This window comes from Heterodontus francisci, chromosome 18, assembly GCF_036365525.1.
Source record: "Heterodontus francisci isolate sHetFra1 chromosome 18, sHetFra1.hap1, whole genome shotgun sequence".
In the NCBI taxonomy this organism is placed as follows: Eukaryota; Metazoa; Chordata; class Chondrichthyes; order Heterodontiformes; family Heterodontidae; genus Heterodontus; species Heterodontus francisci.
Genome location: NC_090388.1, coordinates 77,796,749 through 77,811,804, shown reverse-complemented (window position 1 = coordinate 77,811,804; position 15,056 = coordinate 77,796,749). Strand labels below are relative to the sequence as shown.

At 45.4% G+C, this 15,056-nt stretch overlaps 1 protein-coding gene across 5 annotated transcripts in view; it reads left to right on the top strand.

Annotated features, from left to right (window-relative positions):
* si:ch211-1e14.1 (UPF0606 protein KIAA1549) overlaps positions 1-15,056 on the top strand; it is a 405,473-nt gene that overhangs the window by 302,484 nt on the left and 87,933 nt on the right. For all 5 annotated transcript variants that reach the window (XM_068051054.1, XM_068051057.1, XM_068051053.1 and 2 more), the window contains 2 exons: positions 744-868; positions 9,275-9,480. In XM_068051054.1, coding sequence (XP_067907155.1) covers positions 744-868; positions 9,275-9,480 — 331 coding nt within the window. The remainder of the gene's footprint in view (positions 1-743; positions 869-9,274; positions 9,481-15,056) is intronic.

Genomic DNA, 15,056 nt, shown 5'->3' with positions numbered 1-15,056 from the left:
CACTTTGTGTGATATAATTTTGTTACTGAGGGAGGATCCCATTTAGCCAAGTACACTTCCCATGAGCAATATGCTGGTCCTAATTTTCACTGCTGTTAGTACAATCCCTGTCTATTCACATGCTCCATTTTTCAAAGATGGTGATTGACTACTTTGGGCAGGTGGGTCATCTTCCGCATGGTCAATGCTTCTTTCCACTATTGCCCAAACTGTTTGGTGCTGATAGTGATGACCATGTGTTTCTGTCGGGAAGCGTCATAGTCCACCATCAAGGCTTTTTCAAACTAATCTCCAAGCCGCTTGAAGCCAGAATTGAGAGCCTTCTGTAAATTAGAACTTTTCATTTCCTCAGTCCTAAAGTCACAGCTGTATTGTTTACAACATTTATTATACTATTGTTGTTGAACATTTGGCAGAACCTTAATTATCCATCATCCTAAAGGGAGACACCGACTTGATAGTCAAGGGAAATTGGCAGATAATCAAGAATCCTTTTATGCATCATCTAACATAAACTTGTTGCTCTGATTGGTCTATTTAGATTACCTGACTACCTCTCCTGGAGTCAGTAAATATAAAAATATTCAATTCAAAACATCTAATTGAGTGTTGTAGTGGATGTATGTAAAACTAGACTATTGTGAAAATCCTTGTAGGTAATCAAAGATATGGATAATTGAGGTTCCACTGGACATACAAATCAGAAATTGATGCATTGCCTAAAAGACTGTCTGTCTGTGCAGAGTTTCACCTTCAGAAGCCGAATCCACAGCCAGTGAACAGTCCAGTGGAAGGGAGTCCATCGATGATATTCCTAGATCCCCTGTAACTCCCACTGGCGGCAGTAGACATACTGTGATCAGAAATGGTTCGTATCCTCTCACTTATTTTGTTGCTGCATTCTGAATCTGTACAGTGCATCTTTTGGGGGGAAAAAATGATAAAGGGGGAGACAGTCTGTTTTGGTGCAGTTACCGTTTGTCTAGGTTTCAAACTCTGATTTCAGCAATGGCTGCCCATTCTCAACAGCAAAAGCTTTGTGCCCACCTGCAAGTGGAGCTGTTTCACCTTACACATGTAAGCACGCGCCTTTCCTGTTAGAATACAAGTGGGCCCATTTCCTATGCAACCGTACACCAATTCCTGCCTGTATTAGTGTGATCCCATCTATCTCCCAGTTGAACCTGTGAGGCCACCTGTCTCCCAGTTGAACCTGTGGGGCCCACCTGCCTTCCAGTTGAACCTGTGGGGCCTGCCTGTCTCCCAGTTGAAGCTCTGGAATACACTATTTGCCAGGGGCAATTGAGTTTGTTTTGCACAAGTATTCTTTGAAAGGAATAAAAGCAAAATACTGCGGATGCTGGAAATGCTGGAACCACTCAGCAGGTCTGGCAGCATCTGTAGAAAGAGAAGCAGAGTTAACGTCAGTGACCCTTCTTCGGAACTAGCAAATATTAGAAAAGTCACAGGTTATAAGCAAGTGAGCCGGGGGTGGGGCAAGAAATAACAAAGGAGAAGGTGTAGATTGGACAAGGCCACATAGCTGACCAAAAGGTCATGGAGCAAAGGCAAACAATATGTTAATGGTGTGTTAAAAGACAGAACATTAGTACAGATAGGGTGTTAACGAACTGAAGATTGAACAGCAGCAAGTACAAACATGAAAAAAAACAGTGGGTAAGCAAACTGAACAAACTACAATGAAATGAAATAAACAAAAGAAAAAAATTGTAAAAAAATGTAAAAAAGAAAAAATAACTAAAAATAAATGTAAAATGGGGGGCCCGTCATGCTCTGAAATTATTGAACTCAATGTTCAGTCCGGCAGGCTGTAGTGTGCCTAATCGGAAAATGAGATGCTGTTCCTCGAGCTTGCGTTGATGTTCAGTGGAACACTGCAGCAAGCCCAGGATAGAGTTGTGAACATGAGAGCAGGTTGGAGTATTGAAATGGCAAGCAACCGGAAGCTCAGGGTCCTGCTTGCAGACTGAGCGGAGGTGTTCCGCAAAGCGGTCATCCAGTCTGCGTTTGGTCTCCCCAATGTAGAGGAGACCACATTGTGAGCAGCGAACACAGTATACTACATTGAAAGAAGTACAAGTAAATGGCTGCTTCACCTGAAAGGAGTGTTTGGGGCCTGGGATAGTGAGAAGAGAGGAGGTAAATGGGCAGGTATTACACCTCCTGCGATTGCAGGGCAAGGTGCCATGGGACGGGGACGAGGTGGTGGGGGTAATGGAGGAGTGGACCAGGGTGTCGCGGAGGGAACAATCCCTTCGGAATGCTGGGAGGGGAAGATGCGTTTGGTAGTGGCATCACGCTGGAGGTGGCGGAAATGGCGGAGGATGATCCTTTGGATATGGAGGCTGATAGGGTGGAAAGTGAGGACAAGGGGAACCCTGTCACGGTTCTGGGAGGGAGGGGAAGGGGTGAGGGTGGAGGTGCGGGAAATGGGCTGGACACGGTTGAGGGCCCTGTCAACAACAGTGGGAGGGAATCCTCGGTTGAGGAAAAAGGAGGTCATATCAGAAGCACCGTCATGGAAGGTGGCATCATCTTAGCAGATGCGTCGGAGATGGAGAAACTGGGAGAATGGAATGGAGTCCTTCCAGGAGGTACGGTGTGTAGTCCAGGCAGCTGTGGGAGTCGGTGGGCTTATAATGGATATTAGTAGACAACCTATCCCCAGAGATGGAGACAGAGAAGTCGAGGAAGGGAAGGGAAGTGTCAGAGATGGACCATGTAAAGGTGAGAGAAGGGTGGAAATTGGAAGCAAAGTTGATAAAGTTTTCTAGTTCGGGGCGGGAGCAGGAAACGGCACCAATACAGTCATCAATGTACCGGAAAAAGAGTTGGGGGAGGGGGCCTGAATAGGACTGGAACAAAGATTGTTTGACATATCCCACAAAAAGACAGGCATAACTAGGACCCATGCGGGTACCCATAGCAACACCTTTTACTTGAAGGAAGTGAGCGGAGTTGAAGGAGAAGTTGTTCAATGTGAGAAATAGTGCAGCCAGGCGGAGGAGGGTGGTGGTGGATGGGGACTGGTTGGGCCTCTGTTCAAGGAAGAAGCGGAGAGCCCTTAAACCATCCTGGTGGGGGATGGAGGTGTAGTGCGATTGGATGTCCATGGTGAAAGGAGGCGGTTGGGACCAGGTAACTGGAAATTGTCAAAATGACATAGGGCGTCAGAAGAGTCACGGATGTAGGTGGAAAGAGACTGGACCAGTGGAGAAAAGATAGTCAAGATAGGAAGAAATAAGTTCAGTGGGGCTGGAGCAGGCTGACACAATGGGTCTGCTGGGACAGTCCCGTTTGTGGATTTTGGGAAGGAGGTAGAAGCGGGCTGTCCGGGGTTGCGGGACTATGAGGTTGGAAGCTGTAGACGGAAGATCTCCAGAGGAGATGAGGTCAGTGACAGTCCTTTGGACAGTCACTTGATGTTCGGTGGTGGGGTCATGGTCCAGAGGGAGGTAGGAAGAAGTGTCTGTGAGTTGGCGTTGAGCTTCTGCAAGGTAGAGGTCGGTACGCCATACAACAACAGCACCACACTTGTCTGCAGGTTTGATGACCATGTCGGGGTTAGACCTGAGAGAACGGAGTGCCTCAAGTTCAGAGGGGGACAGGTTAGAGTGAGTGAGGGGGGCAGAGAAATTGAGATGACCAATGTCTAGCCGACAGTTTTCAATGAAGAGATCAAGAGCGGGTAAGAGGCCAGGGGGAGGGGTCCAGGTAGAGGGAGAATGCTGGAGGCGGGTGAATGGTTCTGCTGGTCGGGGGGAGGCCTCCTGGTCAAAGAATTGAGCCCGGAGACGGAGGCAACGGAAGAAGAGCTCAACGTCATGCCGAGCGCGAAATTCATTGAGATGGGGACGTAAGGGGATAAAACTGAGACCTTTGCTGAGTACCGAACGTTCAGCATCAGAGAGGACTTTGAAAGGACCTTGTCCTCTTTGGTTTTGTGCTGGGTGAAAGTCCTGTATGAAAGCAAATTATAACTCCATAATTAGCAATGGCTAGAACTTCATTTAGTTTCACCATAATTGTCACATGATTCAAGTTATAATCCAAATAGTAAGTGTTCCCCAACATTATGATAAAAACATAACTGTAGCCAACATTCTTACCTAACGAGTAAGCATACCCAAACGATATGTAAACAAGTGTGCATATGCAACATTGCCATATGGACAGTGAGAGTGCTGCAACATTATTTTGTACACAATAAGAAATCCCAATGAAATTCTTACCTAAACAGTAAATGCATACCCAACATTACTGTTTAAGGCATAAGAATACACCAATGATATTGTCTAAACAATAAGAATCCAACATTGTAGAAACAATGACTCGGATTTTATGCTTGTGATGGGAGTCTCGATGTCTGGAAAAACCGAAGTCAAGGTCCTGGTGTTGCCTATTCTCTGGAAGGCCCGCTGAATCTAGTGCCAATCAGCACTTAAGTGGACAGCGTAGGCTCTCCACAGGATCAAGGACCCTGTTGCTGCAAGTCCCACCCTTGGAGTACTGCTGGCCAGTCAGAAGCCAGCAGCTTTTCTACTGAGCAGCGCTACCACGAAGGCGGTGGCTGCTGCCGGATAAGCACCTACTGGAGGATCAGGTGTGGCGCTGGACACAGATCACAGGTAGGTCAAGGTGGGACAGGTCTCGCTAGCAAGGGCAGGTGGTGGCTCTCAGCGGCCCCCCCCTCTTCCCAGTGCCGGGTCCCTCGTTCAGGCACTTGTGCATTTTAAGAAAGGATACCCTCTTTCTCCACCACCGCCTCCCAGAAGCCGGCATGGCTTTTCATGCTGTGCTTCCCATGTGGTGACAGAGCTACCTGCCACATGGCTAATTGCAGTGGCAGGATGAGGCCCTTAATTGGGGATTAATTAACCAGTTAAGGGCCTCTATTAGCAGCAGGGTGGGAAGGCCATTTACATTTACAAGCCTTCCTGCCCCAGACCTAATTTTGGAGGAGGTAGGATGCCTCCCGCCACCATTCCACCTGGTTTTATGCCGTGGGAGAGAGCATAAAATTCCCTCCAATAAGTGTAGCCAAATGATGATACAGAAATGCTAAGTGTGTACCCCAAATAAAAACAAAATGCTGGAAATACTCAGCAGGTCTGGGTTCTAATGACAGGTCACAGACCTGAAATGTTAACAATGTTTTTCTCTCCACAGATGCTGCCAGACCTGCTGAGTATTTCCAGCATTTTCTGTTTTTAGTTCACATTTCCATCAAGCGCAATATTTTGCTTTTGTATTAGTGTGTACCCCAACATCATTATACAAACAATAAATTTGCCCCTACAATGTTATATAAACAAATGGACCACAGCAATATTACAAAAACGCTAAATGTATTCCAGCAGTGATATTGTGGAAATGACAAATGTTCCCCGATATTACGCAAAGCATTAATGTGCCCAAGGAAAATTATTATAACAAGTAAGAACTGTACCCCAACATTATTATAATATGTGTATCCCAATTACGCGTATCCCCATTATCTAAACCAAAGTGTATCTCAGAAGCCTTCGTTTGACATGTGGTCTTACAAAGTATCAATACAGCTGAAGCCACAGTAGCTGAAAATCAACACTGTGAAACTGGTAACTCAGAACCTTACTTCAACAAGAGAATAGCTATCTCCCTTGGATGCCAACAGTAGTCAAATTCATTTCAAGGTTTTTGAAGGTATATGTGTTCAACTGCTTGATGGTGGTTGCCGTGGGTACCGGGGCTGGCGTTTAGAGCTGTGTCAAAGAAAAATCTGCTGCTTGTTCTCAGAATGTGCTGCATGTTTAGAAAGTGTGCTGGCACCCTCTGTTGGTTTGAAGTTGTTATTGAAATAGGCAAGTTTGAATAAGAGCAGTTGCTTCAAACTCATATTCCCAGTCCAAGCATAACCATGCAAAGAGATCTTGATGCAAAACAGTTTTGACTTCATAGACTTAGGTGTGCATTATGAAGCCATGTGAATCAAGGTTGAAGTTTAAATAACTGTTGGCATTAGTTTTTATAGTTACGGTCCAGGCACACTCTCAATACTCTGCTTCCAGTAAAAATGCAGTTCCACAAGCAGGCCCACGTCTTCTGTGAATTGGATCTTCCCCTTTCATTCATGACCTGAACAGGATAACCTGCCACTGAACCAAGTATTATCCTTTACCCCAATATCTGAATCAGAGACTGCATTTTCCTGTCCAATCTGAAAGGTGTCAGATTAACCACCCTGCAGGCCTAAACTGACAGTCAGATTTACAGTCAGATTTATTTACAAGGAATGATTACATATTCAGCATGTAAAATTTGAAAAGATAACTATAATACAGTTAACCACCATAACGGATGAGATTAATCTGTAAGCATAAGATGGTAGCTTCTGTTTCATCCTTTTTATGCAAATTTATCAAGTTCCGAACCTGTTTAGACAAGTTATTAAAGCTTAAAATGAGATCTTTTTAAAACATGCTGGCAACTTTACTCCCACTGGTGTCTTGATCATAAATTCGGACTCCTGCTGCTCTCCTGACATGAAGTACTGACTCCCACTGGTCCCCTTCACCTGAAGATAATGTTACGACCAGGTGAGAAAGAGGTCTAGGGTTCCCTTTCAGCCTTCACCTGGTCTTACTGTAACAGGGTTTTATTTTTAAACACATTGTTTTTAGCTCCCCTATGGTGAATCCTTGTTCACCACTTTCCAATTATAAGGCAAAGAAACCAGCACAAACAGGCTTTCTCAGGTTTAAAGAAGAAAGGTGAAATTTTATTAAACTTAAACTCTAATTCGGTTGTGCCTATGGATACACGACGCTAGCATACATACGCGATACACACATGCAAATAGAGACAGAAAAGAGCAGAAGAAATAAAGTGGAAAAGTTTGAGGCAATATCTGAAGAGTTTTTGTTACGGGATTTTGAGCTCACTGTAGAGTCCTTGATTATAGGTAGATCTTGCTTTTCGTTGGGGCCCAGTATTCTTGTTAAACCTTGTTCGCTATAGGAGACTTTTCTCTCATGGGGTTCATGTGTCTTCAGTGGATTCAGAGGCTTGTGAGAAAGCGATGGAGCAGGCAGACAGACAGGCAGTCTTCTTCAGTCCAGGAGCATTCTGCTTTCTGCAGACTCTCAGTTCAAACTGTACAATTCAGAAAAAAACCCAGACTGCCAAGTAGGTTAGTCATGTGACTAACTGGTTTGACCACGTCTGTTTGTGGACTGTAAAGGAGCAGGGATAGTTCCTTTGTTCCAAGCACTGTCTGCTAGTATGCAAAAATGTCTTTCCAGCCAGGGTCCTGGCAACCCTTTCTCACAGGCCTTCTCTTCTTCCCAGCAACAATTTGAAATGTAATGTCCATGTGGTGAAATTAATGTGCCTCATTCTTGGCAGGTGGGGGCCTGCATGACAGTAAGTATAGGATTGTAAATTTGATCAGAAATTGGGATCTTGATAACAACTACTTATCCTGTGGGATCTATAACATGATCTATGATTTCCTTCACCTGCTGTAGATCTGTCAGTTTGTGTCTCCTTCCCTCCATGCAGCTATGGATGGAATGGAGCTGCCTACCTCTCAGCACCTTCACTCATTTTAGTAGGGCTTCCAAGTTTGAGTTAGGCAGGGAACCTATGGAAAGCTGACCATTCCAGGGAAAGTGAGTTATTTGCAAGGTATGTAGACCACTCAGTCAGTTGATACTGTAATAAAGTTATTCCCTCAGTTCCTGGACTGTTCTGTAAACATTACTGTCAGTGTAATGCATGGAGTCTCTCCAGAACACAATAGACTTTGCTCACTTGGTACAATTACTGGCATGGATTGTAGTTAAAGTAACCAGAAATGTGGTACAAAATGTGATACTTCTAAGATTTTGTATAAACAGTCCTCCCCAGGCGAGTAATCCAGAGGCCTGGACCAATGATCCAGAGACATGAGTTCAAATCCCACTATGGCAGCTGGGGAATTCAAATTCAATTAATAAATAAATCTGGAATGAAAAGCCAGTATAAATTATGGTGACCATGCTACTACCAGATTGTTGTAAAAACCCTTCTGTCTCATTCATGTCCATTAGGGAAGGAAATCTAGCATCTTCACCCAGTCTGATCTAAATGTGACTTTTTTATTCATTCATGGGATGTAGGCGTCACTGGCCAGGCCAGTATTTATTGCCCATCCCTAATTGCCCTTGGGAAGGTGGTGGTGAGCTGCCTTCTTGAACCGCTGCAGTCCATTTGGGGTAGGTATACCCACAGTGCTGTTAGGAAGGGAGTTCCAGGATTTTGACCCAGCAACAGTGAAGGAACGGCGATATAGATCCAAGTCAGGATGGTGTGTGACTTGGAGGGGAACTTGCAGGTGGTGGTGTTCCCATGTATTTGCTGCCCTTGTCCTTCTAGTTGGTAGAGGTCGCGGGTTTGGAAGGTGCTGTCTGAGGAGCCTTGGTGCATTGCTGCAGTGCATCTTGTAGATGGTACACACTGCTGCCACTGTGCGTCGGTGGTGGAGGGAGTGAATGTTTGTAGATGGGGTGCCAATCAAGCGGGCTGCTTTGTCCTGGATGGTGTCGAGCTTCTTGAGTGTTGTTGGAGCTGCACCCATCCAGGCAAGTGGAGAGTATTCCATCACACTCCTGACTTGTGCCTTGAGGATGGTGGACAGGCTTTGGGGAGTCAGGAGGTGAGCTACTCGCCTCAGGATTCCTAGCCTCTGACTTGCTCTTGTAGTCACGGTATTTATATGGCTACTCCAGTTCAGTTTCTGGTCAATGGTAGCCGCTAGGATGTTGATAGTGGGGGATTCAGCGATAGTAATGCCATTGAATGTCAAGGGGAGACTCCAGACCCACAACTGTAGTTGACTCTTAACTTCCCCCGTAGTAGTAGCCTAGGTAGGCAGTCAGTTAAGGGCAATTAGAGACAGGCAATAGGTGCCCATATCCTGTGCATTAAGAAAAAAAAACTGCATTGAAGTCTGGAGTCACCCTCTTGGATTCAAAATGTGCAATAATTCTTCATAAGAACAGGAGTCGGCTGCTAAGCCCCTCAAAGCTGTTTTGCCATTCTATTTGGTCATCGTTGAAACTCACATTCTCTGGATAATTAGTCCACGCCTATAGATTACTATTCCAACAACAGAATCACTACATTACTGTGCACATGTGTATCTTAACAGACCTTGCACTGTCATTTGTCCCATCCAGTTTTAACATGATTCAGGGGTACTCTGTAGACTGACACCCACGTTCTATTCTAGGACCTGCTCAGATCAGCAGAACTGATGAGCAGCCTTCATCTGCTTCCATCTTCGACCATGTTGACCGGATGTCACGCCCATCTGAGGCAGGCAAGCGGCTACCGAGTAGGATTCAGCTGATCGCCATGCAACCAATTCCAGCACCTCCTTTACAGAATCCATTGCTTCCCGAGCAAGTTGCCGAAACAAACAAAATAAATAAAGAGGTAAGAGATTCTGTAGTTTTCCTAGAGAGGTGGCACGGCGTTTAACAGTATGTTGTACGCTTGAACCTCATTGAAGATTCAAAAGAGCAAGTGGGCTTCCTTTATAGATTATCTTAACACATTACTCAATAACTTATTGAAAATTTCACGCAATTAATTTCTTCAAAGTGGCTGTTGGTCTGTGGGCAGACCCAGTTGTCATTTTTCACTACAAGGTGCTTGATCTATGGACTAAAGTAAGCAAAACATGGCTATTGAAACCCCATCAAACACGGTAATGAGATCATTTAAGAAGAAAAACACTCAAGAACATGAGGAACAAGCAGTGAATAAGGACTGGAGTAGATAACATTAGTTTATCTACTGAATATCAGGAGCGTAGAAATGATGCATAGTATAACCTTCTGCTTTGTTGAGTTGTCTTTGGTGGGGGGAGGGGGGGAAAGCTTTGAATGGTGGTACCTAATTGTCTTGATGTAGTTCGCCTCCTCTAAGCCACAGTAAAGAGCTAACTATCCTTCACCCATCCCGCCTACTCCTGACAAACAAGCACACATACACACACACAAAGGTCTACCTAAATCCTTTTAAAGATCGTTTTACATTGATGGTGTGTTTTCAATGCAGGGCATAGTCCCTGTGTTTCATGGGACTGGCCCAGTAATATTAGAAACCCATATTTTGTGACCACTTGCCAGTTCTACAATTAAAGCTGAATATACTGAGCCATATTGGCCTGGAGCAGCAGTATCAAGGAGTACACAGATGTGAGCATGCATAGAAGCACCATGCTCTAGGATCACTTTGTTATAAACTGCAAGTGCCTTTACTTGCCCACATTGAAATAAAACGAATCTGTAATCTTCTTAGCTCTAACATTTCCACGATGATCTCTCCAGTTTTGTTATCGTACACTGTTCCAACCAATCTCAATAGTAGCATCAAGAACAGTATATCATCTTGTGGGCATCCTAAGGCTTAACTGGTGGAGGGCTTCTTGCATTCTCACTTTTGGTTCCCCTTTCGCTAATACCCCATCTTTTATCGTTATTATCCCACTTTCTGTCTTTCCTGGACCTCTGGGGTTAATTTTTGGAAAAGTTTACCTGAAAAAAGGATTTATGAGTAAGCTAATAATCGTCTGCCATTGCAGCAGCTTCTCTGACCCTTGTAATTCTTTGCTCCTCAATATGAGTCTTTATATTAAGGGGAATGCTATTTTTAAAATCTTATTAAAATTACTTCTCAAATTTTCATTAGAGGTCTAATTTGGCAGATCGAATCCAGCGATTGAAAGCCATGTGTTTAATTCTTTCAGATTCAATAAAGGTTTGGGCAGATATTTTCCTAGCATTTCGAAACTGTTGCTGATAGGCTTCAGGGACTAAGAATATAGCAGTTTTAGTCTCCCATAATTGAGGGAGCTTTCTTCTGATAACATGGACTGATCTTCATGAGCTCTACCCACCAATTTGCTTTGTAAGAGGAGGGTCCAGTATTCTTTTGGCCATTTTAGCCTGGTAGCTATTTTCTCAAAGGAGATAAAATGGGACTTGACCTCTTCCTGATTTAAATTTGGCACTAGCCGTGATTGTTTCAAAACATTAAATTTTTGCTCTGAATTGGGGATAAGGTTTGAGTGACTGATGGCATTCTCACATTGTGCTTGCAGCCTTTCTAACTCAAACTTATTTGCTTCTTCCTGTCTTCTGTTTCCTTTTGCAATTACATCTCTTCTCTTCTCAAGTGTCTCTCTTTTTTTTCCAACTGTAACTCCTCACTTTCCTTCTGAGTTCTAGCTAGGGCTATTCTTTCAGTTTTGGATTCCATGTTTGCTTCTTCTGGTTCTGAGATAAGATTAAAATGGCTAGCATATTCTTCACTATTTCATGTTTCTTTGGGTTTTTTAAGAGACTGCAACCTGGGCAGCTAGAATTTTTAAATCTTCAATACTTAATTGATTTAACTTATCGTGGGATATGTCTCCCTGCTCTACAAGCTCTTCAGCATTAAATGGGCCTTTCCTTTAGATTGGAAAATAGCGAATGTACCTCCTTTATTCAAAAAGGGAGGGAAACAGAAAGCAGGAAACTACAGGCCAGTTAGCTTAACATCTGTCTAAGGGAAAATGTTAGAAGCTATTATTAAAGATGTTATAACAGGGCATTTAGAAAAATTCAAGGTAATCAGGCAGAGTCATCCTGATACAAAAACAAGAAATGCTGGATTCACTCAGCAGGCCTGGCAGCATCTGTGGAAAGAGAAGCAGAGTTAACGTTTCAGGTCAGTGACCCTTCTTCGGAACTGACAAATATTAGAAAAGTCACAGATTATAAACAAGTGAGGTGGGGGTTGGGCAAGAGATAACAAAGGAGAAGGTGCAGATTGGACCAGGCCACATAGCTGACCAAAAGGTCACGGAGCAAAGGCAAACAATATGTTAATGGTGTGTTGAAAGACAAAGCATTAGTACAGATTAGGTGTGAATATACTGAATATTGAACAGCAGCAAGTGCAAACCTGAAGAAAAACAACCTGAAAAAAACAGTGGGTAAGCAAACTGAACAAACTAAGATGAAATGAAATAAATGCAAAAAAAGATTGTAAAAAATGTAAAAAGGAATGTAAAAGAAAAAGGAAGAAAAAATAACTAAAAATGACTAAAAATGAAAGTAAAGTGGGGGGCTGTCATGCTCTGAAATTATTGAACTCAATGTTCAGTCCGGCAGGCTGTAGTGTGCCTAATCGGTAGATGAGATGCTGTTCCTCGAGCTTGCGTTGATGTTCACTGGAACACTGCAGCAATCCCAGGACAGAGATGTGAGCATGAGAGCAGGGGGGAGTGTTGAAATGGCAAGCAACCGGAAGCTCAGGGTCCTGCTTGCGGACTGAGCGGAGATGTTCCGCAAAGCGGTCACCCAGTCTGCGCTTGGTCTCCCCAATGTAGAGGAGACCACACTGTGAGCAGCGAATACAGTATACTACATTGAAAGTAGTACAAGTAAATCGCTGCTTCACCTGAAAGGAGTGTTTGGGGCCTGGGATAGTGAGGAGAGAGGAGGTAAATGGGCAGGTATTACACCTCCTGCGATTGCAGGGGAAGGTGCCCTGGGACGGGGACGAGGTGGTGGGGGTAATGGAGGAGTGGACCAGGGTGTCGCGGAGGGAACGATCCCTTCGGAATGCTGACAGGAAGGGAGGGGAAGATGCGACTGGTAGTGGCATCACGCTGGAGGTGGCGAAAATGGCGGAGGATGATCCTTTGGATATGGAGGCTGGTGGGATGAAAAGTGAGGACAAGGGGAACCCTGTCACGGTTCTGGGAGGGAGGGGAAGGGGTGAGGGTAGAGGTGCGGGGAATGGGTCGGACACGGTTGAGGGCCCTGTCAACCACAGTGGGGGGAAATCCTCAGTTGAGGAAAAAGGAAGACATATCAGAAGCGCTGTCATGGAAGGTAGCATCATCAGAGCAGATGCGTCGGAGACGGAGAAACTGGGAGAATGGAATGGAGTCCTTACAGGAGGTAGGGTGTGAAGAAGTGCAGTCGAGGTAGCTGTGGGAGTTGGTGGGCTTATAATGGATATTGGTAGACAACCTATCCCCAGAGATGGAGACAGAGAAGTCGAGGAAGGGAAGGGAAGTGTCAGAGATGGACCATGTAAAGGTGAGAGAAGGGTGGAAATTGGAAGCAAAGTTGATAAAGTTTTCTAGTTCGGGTCGGGAGCAGGAAACGGCACCGATACAGTCATCAATGTACCGGAAAAAGAGTTGGGGGAGGGGGCCTGAGTAGGACTGGAACAAAGAATGCTCGACATATCCCACAAAAAGACAGGCATAACTAGGACCCATGCGGGTACCCATAGCGACACCTTTTATTGAAGGAAATGCATGGAGTTGAAGGAGAAGTTGTTCAATGTGAGAACAAGTTCAGCCAGGCGGAGGAGGGTGTTGGTGGATGGGGACTGGTTGGGCCTCTGTTCCAGGAAGAAGCGGAGAGCCCTCAAACCATCCTGGTGGGGGATGGAGGTGTAGTGCGATGGGATGTCCATAGTGAAGAGGAGGCGGTTGGGACCAGGAAACTGGAAATTGTCAAAATGACGTAGGGCGTCAGAAGAGTCACGGATGTCGGTGGGAAGAGACTGGACCAGCGGAGAAAAGAGAGAGTCTAGATAGGAAGAAATAAGTTCAGTGGGGCAGGAGCAGGCTGACACAATGGGTCTGCCGGGACAGTCCTGTTTGTGGATTTTGGGAAGGAGGTAGAAGCGGGCTGTCCGGTGTTGCGGGACTATGAGGTTGGAAGCTGTAGACGGAAGATCTCCAGAGGAGATGAGGTCAGTGACAGTCCTTTGGACGGTGGCTTGATGTTCGGTGGTGGGGTCATGGTCCAGAGGGAGGTAGGAAGAGGTGTCTGTGAGTTGGCGTTGAGCTTCTGCAAGGTAGAGGTCGGTGCGCCATACAACAACAGCACCACCCTTGTCTGCAGGTTTGATGACCATGTCGGGGTTAGACCTGAGAGAACGGAGTGCCTCAAGTTCAGAGGGGGACAGGTTAGAGTGAGTGAGGGGGGCAGAGAAATTGAGACGACCAATGTCTAGCCGACAGTTTTCAATGAAGAGATCAAGAGCGGGTAAGAGGCCAGGGGGAGGGGTCCAGGTAGAGGGAGAATGATGGAGGCGGGTGAATGGGTCTGCTGGTCGGGGGGAGGCCTCCTGGTCGAAGAAGTGTGCCCGGAGGCGGAGGCGACGGAAGAAGAGCTCAACGTCATGCCGAGCGCGAAATTCATTGAGGTGGGGGCGTAAGGGGATAAAACTGAGACCTTTGCTGAGTACAGAACGCTCAGCATCAGAGAGGGGGAGGTCAGAGGATATAGTGAATACACGGCAAGGGGTCAGATCAGAAGGGGTGGGGTCAGAGGGAAGTGAAGCGGAAGGAGGATCTGGAGGGGCATTAGTCCCCATCAGCTGCTGGAGCTTGCGTTCCTTAACACCTGAAAGGAAGAAAAAATGTTTTTTGTTAATGCGTCGGATGAGACGTAAGATGAGATGAAACTGCGGAGTAGAACAGATTTGAGATAAGGTAAGACGGTGCTGCTGGAGAGAGAGGTCCAGTGTGTGCATATGGCGGCGCATAGCACTGAGTGTGGATCTCAGGATGCGGCGAGAGTAGCAGTCCGAGGAACGTTGTATTTCTCGGAGATACCTGTGATCCTGGGTGGTTTCAAAGCATGATGGGTGAAACTGCAGTTGGAATCCACGTGGAATCAATCGGAGCCGGAGACAGTCACCGAGGAAGGAGATGTGGCTGTGAAAACGAGTTTTGGTAGATACCTTATCAAACACCAGGAGGGAAATAGAAAGCAATGAAGGTGAACAAGGTAAAAGAGACAAACGAAAATCCCGTCGGAGAGAAGAGCAGAATTTCTTCAAGGTAGGCATTCCTGGAAGAGAAGTGGCAGTGAATTAAACACTAAAATAAAAGCAAAATACTGCGGATGCTGGAAATCTGAAACAAAAACAAGAAATGCTGGATTCACTCAGCAGGTCTGGCAGCATCTGTGGAAAGAGAAGCAGAGTTA